General features: G+C 36.2%; 2 protein-coding genes across 14 annotated transcripts in view; both read right to left on the reverse strand.

The window, feature by feature from the left end:
- The window catches only part of LOC144581584 (uncharacterized), a 45,311-nt gene extending 40,345 nt beyond the window's left edge, over positions 1–4,966 (reverse strand). Inside the window, exons 1-2 of one of the 2 annotated variants that reach the window (XM_078365891.1) lie at positions 4,847–4,966; positions 3,960–4,371 (exon numbers count right to left, since the gene is read on the reverse strand). In XM_078365891.1, coding sequence (XP_078222017.1) covers positions 3,960–4,371; positions 4,847–4,956 — 522 coding nt within the window. In that variant the 5' untranslated portion in view covers positions 4,957–4,966. Of the gene's footprint in view, positions 1–3,959; positions 4,372–4,846 lie in introns of those variants that run through there. The other variant, XR_013532598.1, reaches the window with a different exon arrangement.
- Positions 1–18,517, reverse strand: part of ATG10 (autophagy related 10) — a 307,667-nt gene that overhangs the window by 64,254 nt on the left and 224,896 nt on the right. The gene's annotated exons all lie outside the window — the stretch shown is intronic.

Raw genomic sequence — 18,517 nt, forward strand, 5'->3', positions numbered from 1 at the left:
GGAAAGTGAATTATTAGGGGAGTGGAATAGAAAGACTTGGCAGTTTTGCATGTCCCTTAAGATTCATGATCATCCATTTGAAGTGAGACTTGACAAAAGAGTTGTGTGATTTTTCTCCAGAGGTGTTCAATTGCTTGGATATGGGTACAACATGGGAGAGATACAAGGATATTAAAGAGTTTGAAAGAGAATGATTATTGATGTAGGCCATAGAATCTACACTGGGCATGGAGAGATGTGAGAAAGTTGAGATGTGGAAGTGGTAACAATGAGAAGTAGAGGCATTAATAGGTGAAGAACCCAGTGAAGCTGGGGGAAACTAGAGTTGAAATATGGGAGTATGAGAAGCAGGGAGTACCTGAAAGCAATCAGGAGAGTGGGTAGTAGGTTAGCCCATGCCCCAAAGGAGCTGGGGATTTTCCATAGGGATGGAGGAGTACTGAGCCTGGAATGGCAGCTTGAGATATGCAGGAAAGAAAAGGTGCAGGGGAAGCAGAATCCTCTTGAGAGAGCCAAAGTTCAGTTGAGGACAATAGCTAAAAGAAATATTCAATGAAGGGCAGAGAATGTAGGGAACCTTTCCACCATGAAAAAGGAATTCCAGAGAAGTAGGAAACAGGGTCAGAGGAGAGAAAGAACAGACAGGAATACATATAAGGACTCAGGCATGTAGGGCTAGATGAGTGGAGGCATTTACATCATGAGCAGAGAATAATACAGAACCTGTAGATTATACATAAGAAATAATAAAATCATAGTACACTATAAGATAGGAAGAAATGAGGCAGTTTTCATAAATGTGTACTACATAATGATCCACAGAGTAGTAAATTCCTAGCAGATAATATTGCAACTGGTTCTCTTTGGACATAAGAATTTAGAATCCCATCATGCACTATGGAAAGAAGTCAATTCAGTGTTTTACAACTGGGAGCTATCGTGCTGAAATTAAAACCCAGAAGTTTTCTTTATGATGATAAGCCTCCTTATCTCTACAGGAGGAATTTTAAGTTCTAATTAAACTTCTAAATTAACCTAAATGGAAGCCCAGCTCATTTAATAGAATCCTAGAATTTCAAATTACATGGACACTTAGATGTCATCTAGTTCAACCAACCCCGTCCTAAAGAAAAAAGAAAGAAAGAAAGAAACTATATTAACTCTCCCTGACTCCAAACTCTCCAAGTCTCTTCTCAGCATATATCATATATTCTTGTCCTGACTGCAGCCTGACAGCCTCTAAGGACTCTATTTTCCTTGCAGCCCTTTAAAGTAGAAACGCAGTGCCTTGAGGTGAGGCAGGTATTATCACTTCCCACTGCCAACTCCAAAGTTCTCTGCCCTCCCCATCAACCTCCTTCAAAAGCCCCAGCTTAAATGCACTCCATGTCCAATAGGGTTCCCACTAGGAACTAAGAAAGCTGGAAAAAAAATTAACAAAATCTGTTTGAAGGCATCAGAGAGTTACAAAAACACCAAGGAATTCTGGGTCAAAGAATCAGGAGAAAAAGTTAGCCGAGAGAAATGAGCCTGGTATTTGGAAGATTACTGATCCTGAAAGTTCAGGGTGTACCAAGGAAGAGGGGCTCTGATAAACACAGAGTATTTTAGATGGGATTCAGAAAGACTAAACTTCAAAAGTAAGGGTATTGGAAACAGATCAGCTCTCATAGGGACTGAAACCCAACTTGGAAACATCTCAATCCTTGGCTGGATTAATGTGATCAGAAATTCCTAGTGCCCCTAAGCTAACTGCCTCCTTGAAGCAAAAGTAAATCCTCTCTGGAGAAAAATAACATTTTACAGAGTCTTAAATTATCCCTGTAACTTTTATATGGACAACATCTGGCTCTAAATAAAAAGAAGCTATTACATACATATCTCTATAAAAACACTTGACCAAAACCCAAGAGATAAAACAGACAATAGAAACAATGCACTTAATCCAGATAAAGGAATTAACAGACATGGACTTCAGATTTCTATTAATGTGCTCAAGACAAGCTTAAGAATTTTAGTAAGGAAGTGGAATTTTTTTTTTTTTTTTTTGGGGGGGTGGGGAGGAAGGCAGGAAGGAAGGGAATAAGTACGGTAGGGAGGAAGGAAGGGATGAAGGAGGGAAGGAAGGGAGGAAGTGGGGAGGGAGGGAGGGAGGGAGGGAAGGGAAGAAAGGAAATCAAGCAATGAAAGAGACATTGCCGACCTGGATCTAGAGGTTTACAAGTTGATTTCTTTTTTTTTTTTGAGAGAAGGAAAGAAAAAAAAAAAATAAGTAAAGGAGCGGAAGAAAGAGGAAGAGAAAGAGGGAGAGTAAATGGAAATATTGCTTTATTTTGAAAAAAATTGGGTATTACTAATGGCCAATCAATGTTTCATTTAAACTTATGGGTAGGTGTGATGTGGTATTGACAAGAATGTATATTTTGTGTATTTGAAGTGGAGAGCTCTATAAATATTTATTAAGTTTACTTGTTCTGGATCTGAGTTCGAGTCCTTGATATCCTTATTAATTTTCTGTCTCTTTGAATCTAAGTCTCCTATCTGGGTGTTAGGATCGTTAGCTCTTGTTGTTGCATTGATCCTTTTACCACTATATCTTTGTTGCTTTAAAATCTATTTTATCCGATACAAGAATTGCAACTCCTGCTTTTTATTTATTTATTATTTATTTTTGCTCTCCATTTGGTTGGTAAATCTTTCTCCATCCCTTTGTTTTGAGTCTTTGTGTATCCTTGCACGTGAAACAGGTTTGGATGTAACATGCCGTTGGGTTTTGGCTGTGTCTTTTGATTGGGAATTCAGTCAATTGAAATTTAGGGTTACTGCCATTTGATGTTGACTGGCTGTTTTATCCATTTGTTGGTGTAAATTCTTCTTTATGTTGGTGCTCTTTACTTTTTGGTGTATTTTTAGAAAGGCTAATACTGGTTGTTTCTTTCTGTGTGTAATGCTTCTTTCAGAAGCTCTTGTAAAGCAGGCCTGGTGGTAATAAAATCTCTGAGTTCTTGCTTGTTCATAAAAGATTTTATTTTTCCTTCAGTTGTGAATCTTAGTTTGGCTGGATATGAAATTCTGGGCTGAAGGTTCTGTTCTTTGAGGATGTTGAATATTGGCCCCCACTCTCTTCTGGCCTGTAGAGTTTCTGCCGAGAGATCTGCTGTAAGTCTGATAGGCTTGCCTTTGTGGGTAATCTGACCTTTCTCTCTGGCTGCCCTTAGTATCTTCTCCTTCGTTTCAACCCTGGTGAATCTAACGATTATGTGCCTTGGGGTTGGTCTTCTTGAGGAATATCTTTGTGGTGTTCTCTGTATTACCTGGGGTTGAATGTTGACCTGCTTTGCTAGTTTAGGAAAATTTTCCTGAATAATATCCTGAAGGGTATTTTCCAGCTTGGATTCATTCTCTCTGTCGCATTCAGGTACACCTATCAAACGTAAATTTGGTCTTTTCACATAGTCCCACATTTCTTGGAGACTTTGCTCATTCCTTTTTATCCTTTTTTCTCTAATCTTTTCTTCACGTTTTATTTCATTAAGTTGGACTTTGACCTCTGATATCCCTTCTTCTGCTTGAACAATTCGAGTGTTTAAACCTGTGCATACTTCTCGGAGTTCCTGTATTGTATTCTTCAGTTCCATTAATTCACTCATACTCCTCTCTAAGTTGTCTATTCTCAATAGGATTTCATCAAATCTTTTTTCAAAGTTCCTAGTTTCTTTAAGTTGGGCTACAACATGTTCTTTTAACTCACCGAAGTTTGTTATTATCCATTCCTTGAAGAGTGATTCTGTCATCAGGAGGTGCTCGTTCTCCATCAAGCCTTGTTCCATTGTTGATGTGGAACTGTGATCATCTTTAGAGGGAGAGGCGTTCTGACTTTGAGTATTCTCAGCTTTTTTACGCTGGTTTCTTCCCGTCATTGTAAATTTATCCTCCTGTCTCTTTGAAATTACCAACTTTCAGATTAGGTCTCTTGAGTGGATGTCCAGGTTGTTAGTTCCCCGGGCCAGAGCAGCGGCGTTAAAACTGATGGTGCTTTTCTGCCCAGGATTCTCCTGTCTGGCTTCCTTCTTGTTTCCGTAGTAGGCGACTCTGCCTTCCCCGGGCTCCAAACCTCGGTCAGAAGGGGAACCGGACCTGTTTACTCTGCGCCGAGCTGCCGCATCGAGGTGCCGGCGGAACCGCTGCGCCGACCACGAGAGTCGCGCTGGCGACTCGTGTGTTTCCACCACTGGGGGATCTTCTGCTTCGTGAGCGACCAGACTTTGTCTGAAAGTGTGGCGTCCTCTAGTTCTCCGCGCCTTCCCTGAGAGCTGCAATCCCGGGATGTTAGCGATCGGCCATCTTCGGAAGTGGAATTTTTTTAATTTACTAAATAAAAATTCCATATCTGAAATTACTACATCACGAATTTAGAATTCAATGAAAGACTTTCAGAGCCGATTAACAAAGATAAAACTGAAAGACTGATCAGGAAAAAAATCCAGAACAAAGCACAGAGAAACAAAAGTCAGTGGGGTAGGAGAGGCATAGCAGATATACGAGATATGGTGATCTGGTATGGTAAATGGTAAATACCAGAGATATGGTAAATACCTGTAACTGGAGTCACAAAAAGTAGGGATAGAGAGACTGGAGCAAAAGCAATCTATTTAAAGACAAAATGGCCAAAAATTTTTAAAAACCAATGAAAATCATCAAGCCACATATTAAAAGGAAACCATGAATCTCAGGATGATACACATAAAGACTACACAGTATATAGATACATAACTTAGTCCATTCAAACTGCTAGACCAACAATACCATGAACTGGGTGGTTTATAAACAGAAATTTGTTTCTTACACTTCTGGAATCTGGGAAATCCAAGAGCAAGGTAGCAGCAGACATGGTACTTGGTAAGAGGTTGCATCCTGGTTCATAGATGGCCATCTTTTGGCTGTATGTGTCCTCATGGCAGAAGAGGCAGGCAGTTCTCTGATATCCCTTTAATGAGCATAGTAATCTCATCACAAAGACCCTTCTCTGATGACCTAATCACCTCCTAAAGGCTTCACCTTCAAATACCATTACATTGGGGATAGGTTTAAACATATAATTGGGCATAGGTTTAAACATATAATTTTTGGGGGAAGACAAACATTCAGTGTACAGCAATATATAATAGTAGGAAAAAACATGAAGTTAATATTAAAACTAGCCAGGAACAAAAAATTTAAGAAAGATTACCTTCAAAGAAGTCATATGAGATTAATATCTATTGAAGAAATCAAGTTTTTATTAAAAATCTTCCCAAGAAGAAAACTCCAGGCCCAGATGGCTTCACTGATTAATCTTCCCCAACATTTAAAGAAGAAATAACACCAGCAAAACATAAACTCCTGCAGAGGGGAAAAAAAAAAAAGATCCCTTCCCAACTCATTTTATGAAGATAACATATGCTTGACATCTAAAAGTGACAAGGACATTATAAGAAAAAAAATGCAGGCCAATTTCTCTTATGAATATGAATGAAAATGTCCTAAGCAAAATGTTAGCAAATGAAATCCAGCGATATATTAAAGGGATACTGTATTACAACCAAGTTGTATTTTTTCCCCCAGAATCCAAAGTTGACTTAACATTTGAAAATCCATTAAAGGGGTAAAATATCTCAAAAGATGCCAATAAAGTATTTGATTTTTTAAAAATATCAATATCTCAAACACACTGAGTAAACTATAATAGAAGAAAACTTCCTTAACTGGATAAAAAATATCTAGCATAAAATCTAATAGAAACCTCGTACTTAAAATATTGAAAGTTCTCCCTCTGAAGGAAATGAGATAAGCACATCCATATCACCACTTCCACCCAACAATATACAGGTGGCTCTAAGACAAAACAAGAAGCTAAGAAAACGCAACAAAAGACATGTCAGTTCTATAAGTAGAATACTATAAAACAATATTAAAAGAAAAATTTTAAAACTAATCAATGGAGGGATATATCATATTCATAGATTGGAAGAGTTAATGCTGTAAAAATGTCCACTTCCCTCAAATTGACTTCTATATCTAACTTATAATACCAAACTCTCAGTATTACTTTGTGAAATTTCACCATCTGCTTATATAATTTAAATGGAAATTAAAAGAGTCCAGAGTAGGCAAGGGAAAAAAAAAAAGAATAGTTAGGAAACTTTTTTTTACTAGATATTAAGACTTATTATAAACTTACAGTAATAAAAGTAGTACGGTATTGACACAAGGAAACAACTGAATGGAACAGAGAATCCAAAAATAGACCCAAGAACATGTGGAAACTTTATGTGTAACTAAGGTGATGAAGAAATGTGGAAAGCACAAACTTTTTCATAAATAGTGCTGAGCCAATTGGATATCCATATGGGAAAAAAATAAAATATGACCTTTATCTCATACCATAAACTAAAACTAGTTCTCAATGGCTCATAGATATAATCTAAATAACATAATAAATTAGTTACATAACATCTAGATAATAAATCTGTTCAATAACATAACAGTCACATGTAGCTATTTTAATTTATTACAGTTAAATAAAATATAAAATCCAGCTCCTCAGTCATGCTAGCCACATTTCCAGGGCTCAATAGTCACATGTGGCTATTGACCACTGCATTGGACAGTGCAATATAAACATTTATGTCTTTGCAGAAAGTTCTATTGGACAGTGCTGGAATGAACTATCTTCATGATCTTGGGGTAGACAATGATCTCGAACATCTACAAAAAGTATAAACAATACAGGATATGATTCTTAAATTAGACCACATTAAAATAAAGTCTTCCGGTTATCAAGACACAACTAAGGAAATGAAAAGTCAGGCTACCATGCTGAAAAAGCTATTTGATATATATATACATCCATCAAAGAACTCATACCCTAAATTTATGAAAAACTCCTATAAATCATTTTTTAAAAAGGCAACCAAATAGAAAAAAATGGCAGTAGGCATGAACAGGCATTTTATAAAACAGTATATTAACTTCATTAATCATATAAAATTTAAACTATAATGATATACCAAAATGCATCCACCATTAGGGCTAAATTTTAAAAGACTGACAGTATCAAACAGTCTATCAGAACATGGAGCAACTGAAATTCCTACACTGCTTACAAGAATATATATATATTGATAGAACAATTTAAGAAAACTGTTTGGTATTACCTAGTAAAGTTAAACATATATATGCATTCCCTATGACCCAGCAATTCTATTCTTGGTATATACCCAATAGAAATGCATACATACATATATGCATCAAAAGACATGGTCATAGAATGATCATAGTCAAAACCTGGGGCAGGGGGAACTACATGGCCATTAATAGTAGAAAGGTAAATTGTGATATAGTCATAAAATCAAATACTATATTATATAGCAATAAAAATTAATGAACTCCTACTACATAGAACAATATGGATGATTCTCACAAACACAAATTGGGTTTAAGTAACCAAAATTAAAAAAAAATGCAATGAATAGAATATAATTTCATCTATACAGCATTCAAAAAACAGGTAAAACTAATAATATATGTCTTTAGAAGTCAGGACAATTGTATCTATGAAGAAGGGAGAAAAAGTGATTGTAGTATAATTTTAGAAATGTTCTCTTTCTTGACTAGGTTACACAGAATCATTGAGTTGTATGATAATTAAGGATCTGTATACTTATGATTCATGCATTTTTCTGGTGTATATTACATTATATGTCAATGAGAAGATGTATTTAAAAATCAGTTCCTTTGATATACATGCCATCTAGCTATATTACTTTCCCATCCCTCTTTCTTTCTGTTACTTACTATGTTAGCCTCTCTCCGAGATTTTAGCATTTGATTCACAGTCTTTCCTTCTACCTCAAGTTCCACTATCATCCAAGGTGACTTTACATCCATGTGTTTGCCCCATCCTATGCTACAGTCTCTTTCTTGACTTCCGTGTTAGCATAGCATTCCAGTAGCCACACTCAGAAATTTATCAATACAAGAATCACTCCCCACTTTAAAACCACTCTCAGACCAAATATCCTTTGTTTTCAGATCTCTTAGTCAGCTATTCTCAAGATTTCTGTTCCTTGACTTCACAGGGATCTCTCCCTGTTTCTATAGCTCTCTTTCTCTCTTCCCTATTAAACTTAAGCTCTATTATTTGTCATGTCAACCATTTTCTTACCAATAATATCAGTTTCCTTGTCTACTGTCTTTCCATCTTAACATCTGGCAAAAATCCCAAATTTGGCTGCTTCTATTTTGTACATGCATCAGAGTTGCACTGCTTAAGAAATCACATAACTTGGCCTACCTCAAGTGGAGCTTCCATGCCTCCTGCTGGTCCTAATATATTTCTCTAGTCTACTCTTCCATCTCCTCATGGAAGAAAGTCAAATTTTTTCCATTTATTCCAAAGCTATAAAATCCCTCTCTGACAGCAGATAAGTTTGTATCCAATTTCACAGAAAAAAATTAAAAACCATAAAATGTCCTTTCTTGCCAAACTAAAAATACATCTGAATCCATACCCATATTTTGTCCTCTATGGCTTCTGTTAAAATGGAAGTTATCCCTTGTCCTGCCACCATCCTACCTTTTCTAGGACTTTGCTCTTTCAGTTCTCTTCTTCCTGTGTCTTCTGTCTCTTGGCTCTTTCCTTTCAGTTTTTAAAATACTAAAGTCTTTTTCATCTTAAAAACAAACAAATTATAATGAAAAACCCCTCCTTCTCCTCCATGTCCCTCTCCAAGAATCACCCTATCTTCCTAAAAATTACTTATTCTGTCTACTTCCTTATCTCCCAACTTAGGCATCAAACCACAGTCTGCTTACTCGCCATGGTACACAAATGATGTTGCTATTGCCAAACCCAATGGGCACATTTGAGTCTTTTCTTACCTGACTTCTCTGAAGCATTGCATAGGCTGACAGTGTTGAAAAGCAAGCAAGCAAACAAACAAGCAAACAAAAAACATGCCTCCAGGGCTACAGAATCTCCTCCTACACTTCTGACCACCCTCTCTTAGTACCTTTCACAGTCAGTCTTCTGTTCTTCTTTTAAAAGATTATATGCTTCAGAATTATCTCTTAGGCTATTTTTTTCTTTCATTTTACATCTGCCTAGAGACCATATCTATTCTCATGGCTTCAATTACCATTTATTGCTGATAACGTCCAATTTCACATTTCTATTCCTGACATGTCTCATGAGATTCAGAGACATGCCACTCAGATATCTTGCATGAGCTTTAAACTTAGGATCTTGAAAACTGAATTCATTCTAACCCTCATCTATGAATTGCATCATCCATAAGCCAGTTTCCCCAACACTGTCAATTCCACCTCCTAAATGTAGCTTCTTTTTACCTCTAGTATCATTCTTTATTTCCACATGCCTCTGCTACCATGTAGGCCATCCTCCTAGTTTGTTTGGATTACTTCTCCCTCTTAACTGGTCTCTCCTTGCTTCCAGTCATGCTCCCTTCCAATCTTTTCCATAGTACAGCCAGAGTATGCCAAAATTGTTTATTTAAAAATTTATTCTCTCATTAAATTATAAGATTCAAGAGAACAGAGACCATGCCTATCTTGCTAACCTCGCAATTACTGTGTCTGGTACACTGTAAAATTCCAAAATTATTTATTAAAAAGATAAATAAACTGGCATTATTGACTTCATCTAATATGGAAGTAATAGAGAAATGCTCTAAAGACTTCACAGGGATGTCATTCATGTCTGTTTTTGCTCTTCATTGTACCCCAGAGTCTCGCATAAGTCTGGCCACTATTGTTAAATCAATGTATAAGAATAAAAGTTAAAGTACTTTGGAAAATGATATATAAAACACTATACAAATAAAATAAACAAAAAACAAAGCAGTACTACTTCCCGCATGCAAAAATAACTAACTTGCCAGTCTAAAATTGTCACTTCTACCCTTGTGGTGTTCTCCCTATCTTCTTCCATGTTTTATTTATTTCCATAGCTCTTTTAACGTTCTATCAGACAATATAATTAACTTACTTCTTCTGTTTATTGTTGTCTTCCCCACTAGAATATAAGTTCCATAAAAGCAGCAATTTTTATCTATTCTGTTATTGAGTACATAGTAGGTGCTCAATGAATGTTATTAAATTAAATTGATTGTACTTTGGACTGTGCAAAAAATGTTAAATATTTATCTTACTTCATTTTTAAGATAACACTCTGGTAAAAGACCCTTTTATCTCCATTTTAGATATTTAAAAAGCAGTCACAAGAGTCACATCATTTGCTTAAGACTGGAGCAGAATGTCATAAGAGGAAATAAAAAAGCACAAACAGAAACACAAGATAAAAGGAAAAAACTGAAACATATCAGTCAAACATATTTGTCCCCTGGCTTACAGACAAAAACTATAGAGTGAAATTTTTAAGGACAACAATATGATATAAAATATATATATATATATATATAGCACTTAAACATAAGGACACAAGACTTTTAGTGCCAACCGACATGGAGTAAACCCACCATAGCCTATCTCTCCCACTGATTAAAACTAAAAAAAAAACCAAAATTTAAAAAGCAACTACACTATGACTCTGAAAAGTTAACAATAGCAGATTGGCAAGAGTAGCTAAAATTCAAATAACCTCTTTGGGGGTAAGTTCCCTGGCTTTTCCTCTTTTATTTCCTGGCTTTGACCCAATGGCTGCCCCACTGTGGAACTGTGCAGGAAGTATAAACAACCAAAACACTGGAAGAAATCCAATTCTGGCCAGACAACCTGGAAAGGTGAAGTTCCCCATTAATTATTTTATTTTATTTATTTTAGGTGGATTCTCGCTCTGTCACCCAGGCTGGAGTGCAGTGGCATGATCTCGGCTAAGTGCAACCTCTGCTTCCCAGGTTCAAGCGATTCTCCCACCTCAGCCTCCAGAGTAGCTGGGATTACAGGCATGCGCCACCATGTCTGGCTAAGTTTTATATTTTTAGTACAGAGTGGGTTTCACCTTGTTGGTCAGAGCGGTCTCAAACTCCTGACTTCAGGTGAACCACCCACCTCAGCCTCCAAAAGTGCTGGGATTACAGGCATGTTAATGTCTTTTGTCTTTTTTTTCTTTCTTCTCTCATACCCCTGAAGAAAGGGTAGTCCCTGTCACAGCCCTGCACTGCAATGGCAGCCTAAACCCTTGAGAAAAATGTGTTTTAGGCCACGGGAACTGGAAAGGGAACAGTATGGCCTGAAGACTGCAGTAGAATATCTGCTTTTTAATTTGTTTGTTTTTCTTTCTTTTCTCTTGCTGTTTTGCTCAAGAGTAGTACTAGTCACACGGAACTACATGCAACAGCAGATCTGGAAGCTAAAACTCTAAGAGAACCCCTGTCTTTTTAGTTAGAATCCCAGGAAAAGGAGCCTCTGAGATCCCTAGAGTGTGGGAGAAATACTGGAGAGCACATAGCTGGAGAAATGGATCACCTAATTCTGTGTACAGATAAAAGTCTTGGCTTACCCCCTTTATAGATACAGGTAGAGAAAGAGAAAGAGAGAGACAGAGATTAATTTAAAAAATTCTTTTTCTTTAAAAAATAGTTTAATTTATAATTTTTGTCACCATTGTCTGTAAAGAGACACAGATTGATTTTAAGGAACTGGCCAACATGACTGTAGACACCTGGCAAGTCAAAAGTCTGCAGGGGGAAGAGTTGCATTTAGAGTCCAAAAGATGCTAGAATTTCTTCTTGCTCAGGTGAGGTTTCTTTCTTTCTTTCTTTCTTTTTTTTTTTTTTTTTGCCAGTTAAGGCCTTCAACTGATCAGATCAGGCCCACCTACCAATATGTTTTACTCAAATATCTACTGATCTGAATATTAATTTAATCTTAAAAATACCTTCACAGAAATGGCTGGAATAATGTTGGAACAAATACCTATATACCATGGCCTAGCCAACTGACATAAAATTAGGCAACATGGCTCTCATATCATTGCTAATCAACATCATTCTCTAACTCCCAGCCAGTGCAATGTGGAAAGAAAAAAGGAGAAAAAGGCATACAGGTTAGAAAGGAAGAAACAAAACTATCTTCAATTGTCAATATAAAAAATCCCTCCCAAAACTACAACAAAGCTCCTAGAACTAATAAGTGAGTTTGGCAAGGTCTCAGGACATATGGACAATATGCAAAAATTAATTGTATTTCTATATACTAGCAATAAACAACTAGAATTTGAAACTTTAAAAAAATGCTAAATATAATAACACCCCAAATTGAAGTATTTAGGTAAAAATTTAAGAAAATGTATACAGGATCTGTATATATTTTGTTTTGCTTAAAACAAAAAATGCTAATGAAAGAAAGCAGAGAAGACATACAAGAATTAAGAGTTATACCTTGTTCACACACTGAAAGACTCATTAAGATGTTAATTCTTTCCAAATCAACCCATAAAGCAAATACAATCACAGTTAAAATCTCAGCAGTGTTTTTTGTGGATATTCAGAAGTTGACTCAAAAATTTATATAGAAAGGTAAAGTTTCTTTCTTGAAAAAGAACAAAGTTGGAAGACTCATTCTCTGATATCAAGATTTAATACAAAGCTACAATAAGCAAGGCAGTGTGGTATTGGTGGAAGAACAGAAAAAACAGATCAATGAAAAAGAACAGAGAGTCCAAAAATAGACCCACTCAAATATGGTCAATTGATTGTGACAAAGGTACAAAGGCAACTGAATCAAGAAAGCACAGTATTCTCAATAAATGGTGCTGCACCAATTGGACATTCATATACAAAATAAAATAAACCTCACAGCTTACACACAAATTAAATCAAAATAAATCCTAGACATAAGCTTAAAAATAAAATAATAAAAATGTCTAGGAAAAAATATCTGTGAGTTTGGGTTAGGCAAAGAGTTCTTAGATACAATACCAAAAGTGCAGTAGTTTTAAAAAATATATTTTTAGGCCAGGTGCAGTGGCTCACGCCTGTAATCCCAGCATTTTGGGAGGCTGAAGCGGACAGATCACCCGAGGTCAGGAGTTTAAGACCAGCCTGGCCAACATGGCAAAACCCCATCTCTACTAAAAATACAAAAATTAGCCAGGTGTGGTGGCAGGTGCCTGTAGTCCCAGCTACTTGGGAGGCTGAGGCAGGGAATCTATTGAATCCGGGAGGCAGAGGTTACAGTGAGCTGAGATCACGCCACTGCACTCCAGCCTGGGTGACAGAGTGAGACTCTCTCAAAATAAATGAATAAATTATGTATTTTAAAATAAACTGGACTTCATACAAATGAAAAACTTTTGTTCTGTGAAAAACACTGTCAAAAGAATAAAAAGAAGTCATACACTGGGAGAAAATATCTACACATCGCATATCTGCCAAAGGACTTATATCTGGAATATGTAAAGGACATCAAAACCCAACAATAAGAATATAAAATAATTCAATTTTTAAAATGGGCAAACAGCTGTGAGTGGTAGCACACATCCATAATCCTAGCCACTCAGGAGGCTGAGGTGGGAGGATCACTCCTGAGCCTGGGAGTTTGAGGCTGCAGTAAGCCATGATTGTGCCACTGCACTCCACTCCAGCCTGGACAACAGAGTCAGACCCTGTCCTTCAAAAAAAAAAAAAAAAGTTGAGGAAAGATTTAAAAAGATATTTCACCAAAGAAAGTCTATGAATGGCAAACAAGCACATGAAAAAATACTCAACATCATTAGTCATTAAGTGCAAAATAAAACCATACTGTGATACTGCTACACATCTATTGTTATGATTAAAGTAAATAAATAAACTGACAATACCAAGTTCTTGTAAAGATGTGGAGGAAACAGAATTCCCAGAAATTGCTAGTGGGAGTATAAAATGCTTCCCATAATAGTCTGGCATTAAAAAAACATTTACCATATAGACCAGAAATCTTACTCCTAAGTATTTGTCCAAGAGAAATGAAAACTTACATCAACCAAAAACCCTACAAATGAGTGTTTTTAGTGGTTTTATTCTTAATCACCGAAAACTAGAATCAGCCCAAAGGGCTTTCAGCGAGTAGAGGACAAACAAAACACTGTACATTCATACGATGGAATACTACTCATCAATTAAAAAGTTATAAACTATCAATATATACTGCAACATAAATGAACCTCAAATATATGTCCTAAGTGAAAGAAGCCAGATTCAAAAGCCTAGAAATCTAAATATGACATTCTGAAAAAGGTAAAACAATTGGGACAGAGAACAAGGGTTAGGGTGGGAGAAAAGGTTAGCTACAAGGGGCTGCACAAGGGAATTTGGGTGGAGGAAGGATGGAAGTGTGCCGTATCTTGATTTTGATCAGTTACACATCTCTGCATTTTCCAAAACTTATGTAACTGCCCACCAAAAAAGGTAAACTGTACTGTACATAAATTTTTTAAAATAATGTTCTATAGGCAAGGAAATGAATAAACCAGAGCAGGTTTAATACTTAAAAGGTAGAGAAAGATTTACCAGACAAATGACAGAATAAAGCTAATATGGTGATATTGATATCAGAGAAAGTAATTTTTACATAATTTACCCCAAGACATAGCAAGGGGAGAACCAGCTTCGAATCCTGCCTCTCTCTTGCTATAAAGTCTATGCTCCTTTCAATATAACTCAAAGACTCGCAAGTCTAGTTAGCTGTTAAGACTTGGAAAATTTATTAAAAACAAAATTTTGAGATATTCCTTCACAATCACACAAATTCTACCATGAATAAATGTAGTTTTCCTCTTTTGAGAAAAATCAACCAAAAAATCAGTAAATACAGGCCCAGGGAAAGGTTTACTCAATAAATACTAGTGATATTGTTTTAATTAGAAGATTCCTTACCTTGTTTTCTTTTAATAACAGTAGAAATCATTCATTACTCCCACTAAAATTTCAAAATTTTTACCAGACTTCTTTTAAAAAATAAATAAATATGAGCATTTTGCATTGAAGATTACCTGTGGCTGAGATAAATGATCAGAAGAAGCTGCCTGCTTTTAACTGGAACATTTTCAGGAAAAACCAGGAGAAAATTAGCTACATAATGTACACAGTGAAAGCTGAATGTTGTACCTGGAAATATTTACTACATATCATGCTCCTTATAGGAAGCTAATGGTAAATGATCATACTAAACATTAGGTAATACTTCACTGATAAAATCATCAAGATGCTCAGTCTTCAGAACAGTCAATGTGAAAAGTCAAGAAAAACAGCAATTAAATTGTTTCAAGCAAGTCTCCCAATCCCAGGTACTGTTCCCTTTTGGAAATTTCTTCAATTAAAATAGTAACAGTGGCTTGTCCTTAAAATGTGGCAAAATGAGAGCGATAACCTCTTAAACCATAGATTCAGGTTGTAGAATCTCTGTTTATGGGGAGTGAGTTTAAAGTTATGGCTAAAACTACAGAAAACATGTAGAAAATGCACATCCTTGGATGCCTTGGTGCCTTACGCCTGTGATCCCAGCACTTTGGGAGGCGGGGGCAGGCAGATCACTTGTGCCCAGGTGTTCAAGATCAGCCTGATCAGCAAAACTCCGTCTCTATTAAAAATACAAAAATTATCCAGGCATGGTGATACACACCAATAATCCCAACCACCTCCCATGCTGGGTGGCAGAGGCACAAGAATCACTTGAACCCAGGAGGTGGAGGCTGCAGTGAGCCATGCTCCTGTCACTGCACTCCAGCCCAGGTGACAGCATTCTATTTTTGTCTATTAAATGCAAATGTGGTTTCTTTTGCTCACCTTCTACTTCACTTGAGTAAAGGTAAATTTTTTATACCACTCTCTCCTTATGTAGTCTAATATCATTTATTAAAAATGTCTAAAAAGTAAATTTCCACAAAAACCTAGAATTAAGCAAGTGAATTAAATAAAATCTCTAGGAAAATACTCTGCATTATCAGCTAAATCCCCTTAGTCAATCTTCCCCAGGCCCAGTCCCCCTGTGTTTCTCAATTTCCCTCATATTTCACTCTAAAGTATGTGAGAAGTTCTATTTTTCCATGAACAGTACACACAATATCAGGCATTAGCCAGAAACTGAGGAAAACATCATAGATCAGGAAATGGACTTTACTTCTTACTAAACTCCAGCCCTTGACAAAAGAGTTCTCAGGGTACTAAAGCTCAGCTGAGATGAGTCACCTGAACTGCTGAATGTGATACAGTAAAAAGAACTTAGTTTGGTTGAACAAATCATTTTATCTATAGATATAGCTAGACAGATAGCCAGATAGATGATAGATAGATAGATAGATAGATAGATAGATAGATAGATAGATAGATAGATAGACAGATAGAGAGACACAGACAGACAGATAGATAGATAGACAGATAAAGGGACAGAGAAGTAAGGTGTAATCAGAGAAGGATGTAATTAATGATCGGAGAAGGTGGGTAGACAGAAAATGACTGAGAACAATGGGAAGTAATATAAATAGGATTCATGACACATCCAAATACCAAAGGATGGACACAGATATAGGTCATATGCCCAGGAAAGACAAATCGATAGATAGTATGGTTAGGGTTGGAAAATTTTAGTTCTTGAAAAATTTCTTTTTCAGACAACATGCTATTACCCGTTTCTCTGTGTCATCAAAAATCAAGACATGCCTTAATAACATGATCTTTATATAGAAAATTTTAATAAATTAAAAAAAACTATTAGCACTAATAAAAACTTATCAAGGCTGTAGGACACAAAAAAAATACACACAAAAAATCAGTTGTATTTCTATACACTAGCAGAGACAATATGAAAATGAAATTAAGAAAATAATTCCAAGCCTGTAATCCCAGCACTTTGGGAGGCCGAGGCGGGTGGATCACGAGGTCAAGAGATTGAGACCATCCTGGTCAACATGGTGAAACCCCGTCTCTACTAAAAATACAAAAAATTAGCTGGGCATGGTGGTGCGTGCCTATAATCTCAGCTACTCAGGAGGCTGAGACAGGAGAATTGCCTGAACTCAGGAGGCCGAGATCGTGCCATTGCACTCCAGCCTGGGTAACAAGAGTGAAACTCCATCTAAAAAAAAAAAACAATTCCATTCACAACAGCATCAAAAAGAACAAAATATGTAGCAATAAATTTAATGAAAAATGCAAGAATTATAACCTGAAAATCTATAAAAAAAAGTGTTGAAAGAAATTAAGAAAAGCTAAGTAAATGGAAAGACATTCCGTGTTAATGAACTGGAAGATAGATTCTTCCAATATACTTCAATTTAAAGTATAGATCCAGTGCAATCCATATCAAAATTCCAACTAACATTTTGGCAGAAATTGAGAAGCTGACACTAAGTTCCATATGGAAATGCATGGAACCAAAATTAGCCAAAACAATCTTCAAAAAGAAGAACAAAATTGGTATACTCACATTTTCCAATTTCAAAAAATGACTATCAAGCTTTACAGTTATAAAGCCACAGAAATCAAGAGAATGGACACTGACATAGGGTAGACATATAAAACAGTAGAATAGAATTTAGAGTCCAGAAATAAATGCATACATCTATGGTAAATTGATTTTTGACAAGGGTGCCTGGACAATTAAGTGCGAAAAGAGTAGTCTACAAACAGTGATTCAGAGATTACTGGGTATCTATTAATACATGCAAAAAAATGAATTTGTACCCCTACCTCATTGCTACATACAGAAATAAGTTAAAATAGATGAAAGACCTAAATGTAAAAGCCAAACCATAAAACTCCTTTGTTTTTTAGAGAGGGAGTCTCACTCCATTGCCCAGGCTAGAGTGCAGTGACCCAATCCACTAGAGAAAGGGTTTCATCATGTTTGCCAGGCTGGTCTTGAACTCCTAACCTTGTGATCTCCCTGCCACAGTCTCCCAAAGTGCTGCGATTACAGGCATGAGCCACTGCACCTGGCCCATAAAACTCTTAGAAGACCACATAAGGTTTTATCTTTGTGCCCTTAGGATATGTAACAGTTTTGTAGATACAATATCTAAGGCATAATAAATCTAATAAAAAATAGATAAATTGGACTTTACAAACAGTAAAAACTTCTGTGAGCCAAAGAACACTATCAAGAAAGGGAAAGACAACTGATAGAATGGGAGAAAATTTGCAAATCATATAGCCAATAAGGGTTTAGTAATCAAAATATATTATAAAACTCCCACCACTTGACAATTAAAAAAAACCCTAATTTTCAAGTGGGCAAAGGATTTGAATATACATTTCTCCAAACAAGATATACAAATGGCCCATAAGCACATGAAAAAATACTCAACATCATTAGACATTAGCTAAGTGCAAATCAAAACACACTTGGATACTTCACACCCAGTGGAATAGCTATAATTAAAAAGAAAGATAATGCCAGTGGGACAGAATTGGCAAGGATGGGGAGAAATTGTAACTCTTATATATTTCTGGTGGGAATATAATGGTGATGCCTCTGTAAAAACTAGTTTGGCAGTTACGTGAAATTAAATCATAGCGTT

The sequence above is a fragment of the Callithrix jacchus genome, chromosome 2, assembly GCF_049354715.1.
Source record: "Callithrix jacchus isolate 240 chromosome 2, calJac240_pri, whole genome shotgun sequence".
Taxonomy (NCBI): Eukaryota; Metazoa; Chordata; class Mammalia; order Primates; family Cebidae; genus Callithrix; species Callithrix jacchus.